This window comes from Scylla paramamosain, chromosome 36 (assembly GCF_035594125.1).
Source record: "Scylla paramamosain isolate STU-SP2022 chromosome 36, ASM3559412v1, whole genome shotgun sequence".
Lineage (NCBI taxonomy): Eukaryota > Metazoa > Arthropoda > Malacostraca > Decapoda > Portunidae > Scylla > Scylla paramamosain.
Window position 1 is genome coordinate 8,579,408 of NC_087186.1, and position 12,500 is coordinate 8,591,907.

A 12,500-nucleotide genomic window follows, 5' to 3' on the forward strand; every position below is an offset into this window, starting at 1 on the left:
CAGCTGGGGTGAGGGGGTCTCTGGTGAGCGTGCTGTGGGGAAGTGAGGGGTTTGGGGCGTTTGGGAGGTGAAGGAAGAGAGGACGGGGAGAGAAGTGGGTTTAGTAAGTGATGGCTTATAACTGCGTATTCCTGGGGTTGTTTGTTTGTTTGTTTGTTTTTTCTCTTTTTTTTGTACTTTTTTTTTTAAAGGGGTGGGTTTATTTTGGGTCAGAGCGCGGATTGTTTTGGAGTGAGGTTATATTGTGAGGTGGAAGAAAAGTGTGGGGTTAGTAAGTATAGGGAATCTCTCTCTCTCTCTCTCTCTCTCTCTCTCTCTCTCTCTCTCTCTCTCTCTCTCTCTCTCTCTCTCTCTCTCTCTCTCCTCTCTCTCTCTCTCTCTCTCTCTCTCTCTCATTGCGTCTCCACTATCAGTCAGTTCATCAATCTTTGTCATAATTCTCTCTCTCTCTCTCTCTCTCTCTCTCTCTCTCTCTCTCTCTCTCTCTCTCTCTCTCTCTCTCTCTCTCTCTCTCTCTCTCTCTCTCTCCTCTCTCTCTCTCTCTCTCCTCTCCTCCTCTCTCTCTCTCTCCTCTTACTCAACCACTAATTTATGCGTTTTTGTTTTGTTACTTTTTTTTTTTTCTTTTACTCTATGTTGGAGTTTACTTTTCCCCTCTCCATGAAGGCAGGAGTGTGTGTGTGTGTGTGTGTGTGTGTGTGTGTGTGTGTGTGTGTGTGTGTGTGTGTGTGTGTGTGTGTGTGTGTGTGTGTGTGTGTGTGTGTGTGTGTGTGTGAGTGAGTGTTTGGGTTTGGGTTCGCTCGCCTCGTGTGTTGGAGCAGAGATAACACTTGTGAACACGTTTGTGGGAAGGATTTCTCTCTTTTTCATCTGGTTATTGTAGATGTCAACCCTTCCTGGGCTTGGGACTGAGCTGGGGAGGAGCTGGATTAGCAAGATTTTTATTATTTTTTTTTTTTTTTTACCTTTTATCTTTTTTATATATATATATTATACCTTGCGTTCATTAATTCTTTGTCTCATTTATTTTTAATTATATTTTATTATTGCTTTTTTTATTTTCTTAGATTTTTTTGGAGAAGATTTACTTACTTTTTTTTTTTATTATCTTTTTCGTGAAATTCTCATTATCGTTTTTAATCTTTTCTTGTGTTTAATTATTTGCATTTCATGTAATTTCCACGGTATAATTTACTCATATTTTTTCTTTCTTCAAATTGTATAGAAGCAATTCACATATTCTTACGTTTTTCTTCTATTTCTCCTTTTTCTCCTTTCGTGAATTTTCGTTCTGGCTCTGACTGTAATCTGAAATGACTTCGATAAAAGCCTACACACGGCATGGAGCAGATATCAGTGCTTCCTCCTCCTTCTCCTCCTCCTTCTTCTTTTCTTTCCTCTCCTCCTCCTCATCTCTCCTCCTCCCGGCAGCGTGTAGTAATCATTATTCTTTCTTCCCTCTCCACGTGTCGTCTTTTTCCCGTCTCGTAGTCTTCCTTTTAGTAATTTCCGAGGCTGCTGTAACGCGCTGGGTGACTGCTGGTGCTGAGTTCGCCGATCCCTGTGTGTCTTGCAAGCGGCGGCACAGACACTAAAAATAGCACGCTTCCTGCCATTAAAGGCAAGCTGGCAGGCGTCTCCTTAGCGACGAACGACTTCCACTGAAATAGATGATGTGTGTTTCCTCGCTTCTTAGTCCCCTGCAGTATTTCCCTCTCGTCTCACAGCGGAAAGAACGCGTATATTAACAACCAGCCATGTTCAGAATCTATTTCTAGTTCAAAAAAATGCTGGAAAACGAGTAGGTTCTTTGGTTATTTTGTGTATTAGTGGAAAAACCTGAAAAAAAAATCGCAAATATTCAAGTCCGGCATGCGGCAATCCCGTTTTCTATACCTGGAAATGAAGCGGCGCCTATCGATCAGAGTAATGAAGCAGTCCCCCCCCTCCCCGCACTTGAGGTTTTCTATGGTCCGCACTAACGCGAGAGACACCTGGGGGCCGAGATAGGAACTTAATAGCGTCGTCTGCTAATGTTTACTGGCAGCGGCTGAGAGGGGAGGCAGTGACAGTTGAGCGGCGATGGCGGGGGGACGAGCACCCATCAGCACCGCCGCCATATTTGTATTTATCTGCACGTGCCTCGTCGCTCCATCCACCGCCAGCCTCGATGTCAAGTGAGTCAGTCCTTCCCCGCCATTTGTAGCGTCACGGCACCGGGGACTTCTCTGTCGTGGGGGTGTTTGCAATGGGAGCGTGGTGGGGGGGGGGTTGTTTGTGTTGTTATTGTTGTTGTTGTTTTGATCGTTCCCCTTCTTTCCTTATTTTCCTAAGGGTGTTTCTAGTGTTTGTTTTTGTCTGCTTGTGCCTTACGTGTGTGTGTGTGTGTGTGTGTGTGTGTGTGTGTGTGTGTGTGTATGTGTGTGTGTGCGCGCGTGTGTGTTACGTCATCAGGTAGTGGAGGCCGGAAGATGAAAAAATAACTGATGAAAAAAAGGGAGGAAAGAAAAGGATGCAAGATCAAGTTAATGGCCGTGAAAACATCGATTCTCTCTCTCTCTCTCTCTCTCTCTCTCTCTCTCTCTCTCTCTCTCTCTCTCTCTCTCTCTCTCTCTCTCTCTCTCTCTCTCTCTCTCTCGTGCCAGGTGATTCATTGTTAAAGTCCTGGGATAACATTACCTTGGCACATATTCCAATCCTGCTTATCTCTCTCTCTCTCTCTCTCTCTCCTCTCTCTCTCTCTCTCTCTCTCACTCTCTCTCTCTCTCTCTCTCTCTCTCTCTCTCTCTCTCTCTCTCTCTCTCTCTCTCTCTCTCTCTCTCCGGCCTAATGGATCCGTGTGTTTACCATTTCCCCCCCGTTTTCTTTCCTCCCTTCATCCTGCAAGCGCCCACTGACCTACTGACCAACAAATTCTTTAAAAGGTGAACTAATTGCTCTCACCGACATTCAGGCATCAAATAAACTCAATAAAAATCAACTTGACAAGTGCTTCTGACAATTCCTAGACCACACGTTATTTTGCACCTGTATTATTAGTAGTTAAAGCTCATTACGATCTATTTAAAGCTAGTCACCTGTATGCACTGTAATTTAAACCTTGGCATTCCTTACACTACCTTAATGTTTACTAGTATCTTCTTCTTTTTTTTTTTTTTTTTTTTTACTCTTTTTGTATATGACTGGCACTTCCTGGCACCTAAACACTTGTAGCGTCTTTCCCTTCACCGTCATTCATATTCCTGACACTTTCTCGCGCTCTCCCTACACATTCTCCTTCCCTCTGTACAAACACTCCCTGGTCATATTACACACACAAACACTCCTTGATATCACTTAAACACACAAACACTCCTTGACTCCCATCTACACTGCACGGACTTCCCCAGGTCTTCCTCTTATAATGCACAAACTTTCTTTGATCCTCTTTTACCTTCACATACACTTCTAAATACTCTTTATCTTCCTTTAACCAACGCAAATACTCCCTGATCCTCCCTTTACCTTGCTGAAATACCCTCCACAAACACTGCTTGATCCTCCGTTCCTTAGCACAAACACTCTATTATTCTCTGTTACACTCCTAAGCACACTAAGTAGTCCTTTAACCAATGCACAAACACTCCCTTACTCTCGCAGACTCCCTGATCCTCCTTTACTCACACAGAACACTCCCTAATCCTCCGTTACCTGCACAAACACTCGTACAGTCAGAATCTTCTTCATTACCTGTAACTAATTCTCATCTCGTCTATAACTAAATCTCATTTCGTCTATAACTAATTTTTATTCCAACTATAACTAATTCTCATCTTGTCTATAACGTATTCTCATCTCGTTTATAACATTTCTCATCCCATCTATAACTAATTTTTCATTCCATCTATAACTAGTTCTCATCTCGTCTATAACTTTTCTCATCTCGTCTGCAGCTAATTTTTCATGTCGTTTATAACTTTTCTCCATCTCGGCTGTAACTAAAGATCTTATTCTGAAACACTTCTGGCTGCACCTCGACTACTTTCAAAAGGCTTTAGTTGAAGTGACACGGGTTTTCAAAGTGGTTTTTACGGTTCAAGGGGCAGATTAACAACAATTTCTCTACTACATTAACCGGAGAAATACCATTGAATATCCGGTTAATCATCTCTGTGGCCTTTAAAAATACTCGTGGTGAGAGAGCGAAGCGTTTTTGAATACGGATCTTATTTTTATCTCGTGGTCTCGTCAAAGGAACACAGAGGCAGGTCTCGTGTTCCCGATCACTCAGCCTCCTCCTTGGCAATCGGTAAAACTTCCTCTCTTTGGTCCCCCACCGTTCTTTATCATGCCTCCTTTTGGCGAAATCCATTTATCATTCAAGACCAGACGTGATCAATATGTAATCACCGTGTGTGTGTGTGTGTGTATGTGTGTGTGTTTGCGTGCGAGTGTGTACTTAGATCAGCTATGAATAAATAAATAAAGAGGCGGGCAGGTCTCACGAATAAGTAAAGGAAGGATAAGTGAGAGAGAGAAAGATTATGATAAAGATGACTATGTAGAGAGGATCGATATAGATAAGTAGATAAAAGAAGATAGATAATGATTTACTAGATTGAGTGATGATAAAGGTACCGAGAGAGAGAGAGAGAGAGAGAGAGAGAGAGAGAGAGAGAGAGAGAGAGAGAGAGAGAGAGAGAGAGAGAGAGAGAGAAAGAAAGTAATAGGCACCTAAATAGAGTAAAAGATGAAGATACGTATATGAAGATCAGTTTGTCTCTGCACCCCCCCATTCCCCTCACCCACTTCCTCCCATGAAGGTTTGCCGCTAGAAGTGGTAAATGTTGCGAGGAAGAGAGGAAGGGGATGTATAAATGGCATGGAACTTTGATTGTCACTGTAAATACTTAACGTGTTTTGCACTAAGTCACCCCCACGTGGTTCTGGTGTAAAATACAACATGGACTTTAATTCTAAAAAAAAAATAAGTAAAAAATGTTGTTGCTGAACTTAGTGACGTTTCAGTATTAATTACGTACATGATTCTGTAAGGTAGAAATTAATATGTTTCGTATACTACTTAAATTGATAACATTTATATATTAATTGGTAAGTTGAAATATCTTGCGCTGCTTAATTACGTAACATTTTTATATCAATTAGATTCATGATTTTAATAGATAAGCAAAAATATTCTATGCTGCTTAACCGAATAGCATTTGTATATCAATTAAGATACTGAAAAAATTAAGCAAAACAAATAATTCTGTTCTGTTTAACTGAATAGCGTTTGTAAATCAATTAGAGAAAGAAATGTTATGTAAACAGACTCACAACTTTACTTCCTTCCAACTTAGAAAAAATATTTATTTGAAAAGAGAAATTTTTGGAGTGGAGTTGTTTTCAAATAGCGAGTCGCAAAAAGAAACACTCCTTGCCAGTTTAGAGATGTTTTTATTCTGTGTTTCGAGGCAGTAAACCTTTGCGATGCGAGACTAAACGACCAGTTGTTTTCAGCTGGGGGTTGCTGCTGCTGCTGCTGCTGCTGCTGCCGCCGCCGCCACCCGGGCACTTCGGCTCGTATTTTTAACAGCTATATTCTCTTAACAGAATTTCAAAGGCCTCAGAAATTATTAGTCGGGTTCTCATATCTCATTTCCTATTCATGGGTCAGAATCTTTGTTAAAATATCACTGGAATCATGAAAACTCCCTTGAAAACTCCATTAGCCTCCACTGGAGCCCTTTTGTTTTTCCTTCCTGTTACGGGACACGACGGGACTTGTTTTCCTTTTTTCGCGCGTTAGCTAAAGTCGGTGTTGCTTTGTTCCCCTCGCAGGGGCCTTCAGCACCCTGGCCAACAAGACGACGGAGTGGCTGGAGGCTCTGCACGCCCGCACCACCCACAGCAAACCTTCTGGACACTGTGAGTACCCCGCCCGCGCCTCACCTCAATGTTTTGAAGAAGATTCTTAACCCTTTCAGTAGAAATTAGTTTCTTACCATTACAGGATTAATAAGGTCACAGTGGTATTATGTAATGAAAGGCTTAAAAATCAAGTCTAGCTATTTTGTTGTAGTCCAGCAGGTGCGTCTGTTTGTTGCATTCCTCTGTGCTGACTCGAATAAGTGGTGTTACGAAGATTGATCTTTGTTGTACTGAATAGGTCAAGGTTTTCAAAGGGACACAGAGATGAATAGTCGGGTTCTCATGGATAACTTTCCACATTGATGGTGGGATTTCTTGTTGGAGTTGCTGAACTGTCTTTCTTATCTTAAAAAACCTCCCTGAAAACTCACAGTAACTTCCGCTGCAGCTTCTTAAACTACCGCAAGAATCATAAATACCTCCTTGAAAACCACCGATAACTTCCTCGACAGCCTGCTAAAAATAGTGGGGATGAGACGCGGAAATGCTTGAAAATACAGTCTCTAGTGTGTTAAGATTATTAGAGACTTCTTAAATCCCTCGTCATAAACTTGAAAATTTTGTTCACGAATTCATGTCAGCAATGAAAAAAAATAAATAAATAAAATTAGGTTTTGTTATTGGTTGGTTTTGCTTCGAAATTGTTTTGTGTTTTATATTTCCGTGTTCTTGTTTTCCTCTCTACTTTTTACATTATTGTTCTATTGTGCTTTTCCTTGTTGAGGATTTTATATGCATTTGTTTTCATTTATTTTTGTTGTTAATTAAATTCTTGTTTTTTTTTCTCTCTTTTTTTTTGTAATCCTTTTGTTGTAATTAAAATGTCGTCAGTATTTTTTTGCAACTTTTAATTAATCCCCGCTGGCCTTGTTTCCTCCGTTTTCTTTATTTTTGGCTTTTCATTCCACATGTGTGCGTGCGTGCCTGGCTGGCCGGCTGGCTGGCTGGCTGGCTGCTTCTTTTTATGATGCACTGAGTTAATAGGCAAGGTGTGTGTGTGTGTGTGTGTGTGTGTGTGTGTGTGTGTGTGTGTGTGTGTGTGTGTGTGTGTGTGTGTGTGTGTGTGTGTGTGTGTTAGGCCCTGCTTGGCACTGGGCCATCAAGGTTCCTAAGATCCGTGAGCCCCCACATGGACACTCCTCCTCCTCCTCCTCCTCCTCCTCCTCCTCCTCCTCCTCCTCGTCTTCCTCGTGCTCCTCCGTCTCTTTTTCCTCCTCCTCCTCCTCCTCCTCCTCTGTGTTATTCCTTTGTCCTGGCCTCAGCTCGCAGCGCCCTGGGTTTTCCTGTTCATCTCGCCAGCCAGCCGCGCCTGTCTGTTGCTCGCTGTCTCGCTGATGTATCGTGCCCTTGTCTTTTTTTACGGGACGTGTGATAGACAACTTAATTTGCTTTGGGATTTGTGTTCTATTCTGCGCCGCCGACCTGGAGTTTCAAAGCCGTGGGACTCCTAGGTAAAAATTGCTTTTTCCTCTTTTCCTCTCTTTTTTTACCCCTTAAGACTAACGGGGGACAATTAAGGGCTAAAGAGACTATTAGGAAATCATTAGCCAGATAGGGTCATTTGCATAGACGCGGCGTGACCCTGAAGGCAGTTAGCAGGAAAGAATACACAGACCAGCACAGGGTTCAGGACGCGGCAGGAAGGAAGGGCAAGAAGTGAAGGGTCGCTCGGTGTTTCCAGGAGCGACTTCGGTGACTGGAAGGCGCGTAAGAACCTTGCTTTCCGCGACATGAGTAACTGTGGGTCGCGGCTGGGGGTAGGGAGGGAGAGGCGGGGCTAGGAGGGAGTGGGGAGGGAAGGGAGAGGCGGGGCTGGGAGGGAGTGGGGAGGTAGGGAGAGGAGGGGCTGGGAGGGAGTGGGGAGGGAGGGAGAGGCGGGGCAGGATGGGAGTGGGGAGGGAGGGAGAGGCGGGGCTGGGAGGGAGTGGGGAGGGAGAGGCGGGGCTGGATGGGAGTGGGGAGGGAGGACATGGGTTGGAAAAAGGGAAATCCGGGCATGATTTGGGAGAGTAAGCAGGTGTGATTTAGTGCCATGCAACGTGCTCCTTCATCATCTCCTCCTCCTCCTCCTCCTCCTCCTCCTCCTCCTCCTCCTCCTCCTCCTCCTCCTCCTCCTCCTCCTCCTCCTCCTCGTATTCATTTTCTCAGATTTTCCTCTTCCTTCTTGTGCCTCATTTCCTTCCTCTTTATTCTCTTCCTTCTCTTTTTTTTTCTCTCTCCTCTCCTATTTACCCATGTCGACCTCATCTTTCCCTCCTCCTCCTCCTCCTCCTCCTCCTCCTCCTCCTCCTCCTCCTCCTCCTCCTCCTCCTTCACCTAGGATTTCAGGGTCGATCAGGGAAAGGCGGACGTCAACAGGAGCTAGGAAAACACAAACTGATGCCCGAAGGATGCTTCAAAATATCCTGTGCGTCCCGTGTGTGTGTGTGTGTGTGTGTGTGTGTGTGTGTTGGCAAGGGGCAGGCGTGGCAAGGGGAGGGAGAATAATGGAAACAAGGAGATGGGGAGAGATATGGGTGAGTGATGAAGGAAGGGTGGGAAGGACAAGAATGAGGGGCGTGAGGAAATGCAAGCCTGCCTCTCCCCTTCCTCCATCTCACTCCTCTTCATCTTTTCTTTCACCTCTATCAGTCATCCCCCCCTTCACCCACTCACACGTCTCTCTCTCTCTCTCTCTCTCTCTCTCTCTCTCTCTCTCTCTCTCTCTCTCTCTCTCTCTCTCTCTCTCTCTCATTCATATTCTTCCTATTCTTTTCTTTATTTCCTTTGATCTTTCCATCATGTCTCTTTCTTTTCCTTATATTCCTAACCCATTGGCATATTCTCTCTCTCTCTCTCTCTCTCTCTCTCTCTCTCTCTCTCTCTCTCTCTCTCTCTCTCTCTCTCTCTCTCTCTCTCTCTCTCTCTCTCTCTCTCTCTCTCTCTCTCTCTCTCTCTCTCTCTCTCTCTCTCTCTCTCTCTCTCTCTCTCTCTCATCACTGCCATCCCTCTCCCTTGCTCCCACACTTCCATTCCTCTCACACACACATCGTCCTCACGCCCTCCCTCTCATCCCTCTTGCAAAAAAGTAAGCTATAAAATGCATGCCGTCTTTCTTGTCATTGATTCATGTGCCAGCATTTGTGTTTATTTATGACTGCTCTGTATTACGCACCGCCTCTGAGGGAAACGTGTGGCGGGGTGAGGGAGCGAGGGAGCGGGCGGGCAGGCAAAATACGTGATGGGGGTTTTCCACGTATTGTTCCCTGGGAGTATTGGAAAGGACTCTCACACACACACACACACACACACACACACACACACACACACACACACACACACACACACACACACACACACACACACACACACACACACACACACACACACACACCCTAGTGGCAGTCTTTGGTACGCGTGGTATTCAGTTTTCATGGTGAATTCGGCGATTAATTTTTGTTTTGGGGAAGATATATAGCAGGGGGCCGACGCAGCACACACACACACACACACACACACACACACACACACACACACACACACACACACACACACACACACACACACACACACACACACACACACACTGGAGCAGCAATACGATGCTTGTTGTTGGTAGGAAGTAACTTGGTGTAGGTTTAGAATGTAAATGAAAATTGTCACCTTAGGGATATATATTTCGCTGTTAGATTTAGATTTAGAGCACAGAGAGAGAGAGAGAGAGAGAGAGAGAGAGAGAGAGAGAGAGAGAGAGAGAGAGAGAGAGCATCACCTAGCAGAATTAAATGATGCAGAAAGACAGAAGCAATTTGAAGTTAACCTTAAAGAGAGAGAGAGAGAGAGAGAGAGAGAGAGAGAGAGAGAGAGAGAGAGAGAGAGAGAGAGAGAGAGAGAGAGAGAGAGAGAGAGAGAGAGAGAGAACTAGGAATACGAAGCTGTTATACCAAAAAAAAAAAAAAAAAAGAATAAAAAATAGAAAAATCAACCTTTGCCAATATTGGATTCTGGGAGGCTATTTCATTGGCTGGACGAGAGTGAGTGTGAATGTGTGTGTGTGTGTGTGTGTGTGTGTGTGTGTGTGTGTGAGTGGCGGGCAGTGACCATCTCGCGTGTGCCTTGTTGTTGGAATCGAAGAGTGGAGTGCTCGTCTGTCCTCCTTTCTCGTATTGACTCTTCCTCTCGTCCTCTTCCTCCTCCGCCGTGCCTCGCCCCGCCACCCACTACAGCTTCTGAGGAGGATACACTCTTTGGCACTTAATCCTTTCACTGCAATTTGCCACCTCCCTCTCTAATCACTGACCCCCCAGAGACATCTTTTCGTGATGTACAGCCACTTTCAGACACTGTACCGGCTGAAAATTGCAAAATCTATTCTTTTTTATCCTCATCTCTCTTGTGGATGTTTATAAAGACTTCATACATTGCTTTTAGTGCTCAGAATTGGCATGTATCGCAGTGAAAGGGTTAACTGAAAGATGTATTTAAGGAGTGCGTACGGAAGTGAACTAAAGAACTGAAAGGATATTGCAAGACACAAGAACACAAGGGAGGCTGCAAGAAGCCATCAGACCTACACGTGGCGGTCCATGTCATTAAAACAAATCCACTTTCTAGTAGTTATTTAAACGATTAGTATAAGGAGTGCGTAGGAGAGTGAAATGAACGGAAGGGATGTTGCAAGGTATCATTAAGCTTAATTTGCTGTATAGTAGTTATTGGAGAGGTGAATGTAAGAAACGTGTGCGAAACGGAAGAACTGAAGAACTTAATGGATGTTATAAGGTGTCAATAAACCTAATTAACATAGTAGTTACTTGAAAGATTAATAGGAGTGAGTGCGATAATAAAGAACCAAAGGGGTGTTATAAGGTACCGTTTAGCTTGAATCGCTGTGTAGCAGTCATTTGAGGGGTGAATGTAACAAACGTACGCGAGAGTGAAGAACTTGAGAATTTAAGGGATGCTGCAAGATGTGAGCAACTGTACACGTGGCAGTCCCTCTATAACACACACGTGCCTTCCCCATCTGTCACCCTTGCCCGCAAACGTGTGTCATCTCTTCCAGCTCCCTGTTACCTGCACTGACAACCCGGTGACTGACTGACAGGTGAAGGTGAATCTGAGGAATGTATGAGTAAGAAGTTAACGATCAATAAATATATGTAAATGTTCAACACGTGTTATACCGAATCACGTTTAATCATTTTTAGTGCCGTGATCGTCGCTTCTTAACTTTCCTGGCACTGTTCAAACTTTGCATGGAGACACAGGAGAGAAGAGAGGGAAAACAGAAGCTGAATTTGTCTTTTTAAGCTACAAAAATATTAACGAGAATCTAGCACAAAAATACTGTCTAAAAAAGTTATAGGCATTAAAGAAGAAAATTTGTCTAGTAGTGAAAGAATTAAATAGTTCCCTGTGAAAAATATGTGGGTAATATACATTGGATACATCAGAAAGTCTCTTTAAGGCCCAACTGATATATTATTTGCTCTTCTTGTATGTTCCTATGTGTTCCCTGTGTATTTCCTCAACAGTCGTACCTCCACCAACACTCCCACAGGCAGGTAACGCTCAACATTCATGCTGTTCGTTAAGTCCAGGTGTTCTCGCGGCGTGGGACTGAGAGCTAATCAGGGAGGCTCAGTTAATCACACACTCCTATCCAATTGGTGGCCGCTAACACGTGCGAAAATGTTTCTGGCCAATCAGCGCGTGGCTTTGGTTTAGCTAGTGTTATCCCTTTATCGTGTGGCTTGCCGTTAGTGTTTTGTTTTGTTTTTCATTTGCTGTTTTTTTTTTCTTTTCTTTTTTCCACTGCTATCTTTTGTTTCGTGTTTTATTGGTTTGTATGTTTTTTATTTATTGGATCGTAATTGAACTATGTGTTTTTTTTTTTTTTTTTGTATAACTTATTTATTTATCTTTTTCATTTATTATTTTCATTTATTTATTTATTGATTGATTGATTGATTGTATTTTCATACCGGCTTTGTAACTCTGCGCAAACTCTTACTAATTTTACATTTCTACATAAACTACTTTTCTATACAAACTTTCACAATTTCTATATAAACTTATTACTTTCCTTTATAAACCACTATTTATATAGTCTTTTTTTCTATACAAACGTTTACTATTTCTACAGTAATTTACTTTTTTTCAGTTCAAACTTTTACTATTCCTGTACATATATATATACTTTTATTAATAAATTTTTTACTCATTGTTCATAACTTTTACTATTTTATGTACAAACTTTTTTTTCAGTATAATTTTTTACTATTTCTCTCCAAACCTATTTTTCCAATTCAAACCTTTACCTTTTATATAACTTCTAATATTTATATATTAACTTACTTCCTCCAATACAAGCCGTTACTGTTTCTATACAACTTTTACCGTTTCTTTACAGATTATTATTTATTTATTTATTTTTTTTCAATGCAGTTCACTTCAATGTACATCACTACAAACTTTCACCATTTCTCTGCAGAGTTTGAGGAAGTGACAATTAAGAGGACATTAATCCAGGTACATTCCTTAAACTTTCATACCTTTGTCGAGCCTTCCTTTCACGTGAGAAAAATAGATCAATAACCAGCTAAAAA

General features: G+C 42.7%; 1 protein-coding gene across 1 annotated transcript in view; it reads left to right on the forward strand.

The window, feature by feature from the left end:
- The first annotated feature begins 2,022 nt into the window (after positions 1-2,022).
- The window catches only part of LOC135090900 (voltage-dependent calcium channel subunit alpha-2/delta-1-like), a 52,062-nt gene continuing 41,584 nt past the window's right edge, over positions 2,023-12,500 (forward strand). The window contains exons 1-2 of the mRNA XM_063988069.1: positions 2,023-2,177; positions 5,822-5,907. Coding sequence (XP_063844139.1) covers positions 2,171-2,177; positions 5,822-5,907 — 93 coding nt within the window. The 5' untranslated portion in view covers positions 2,023-2,170. The remainder of the gene's footprint in view (positions 2,178-5,821; positions 5,908-12,500) is intronic.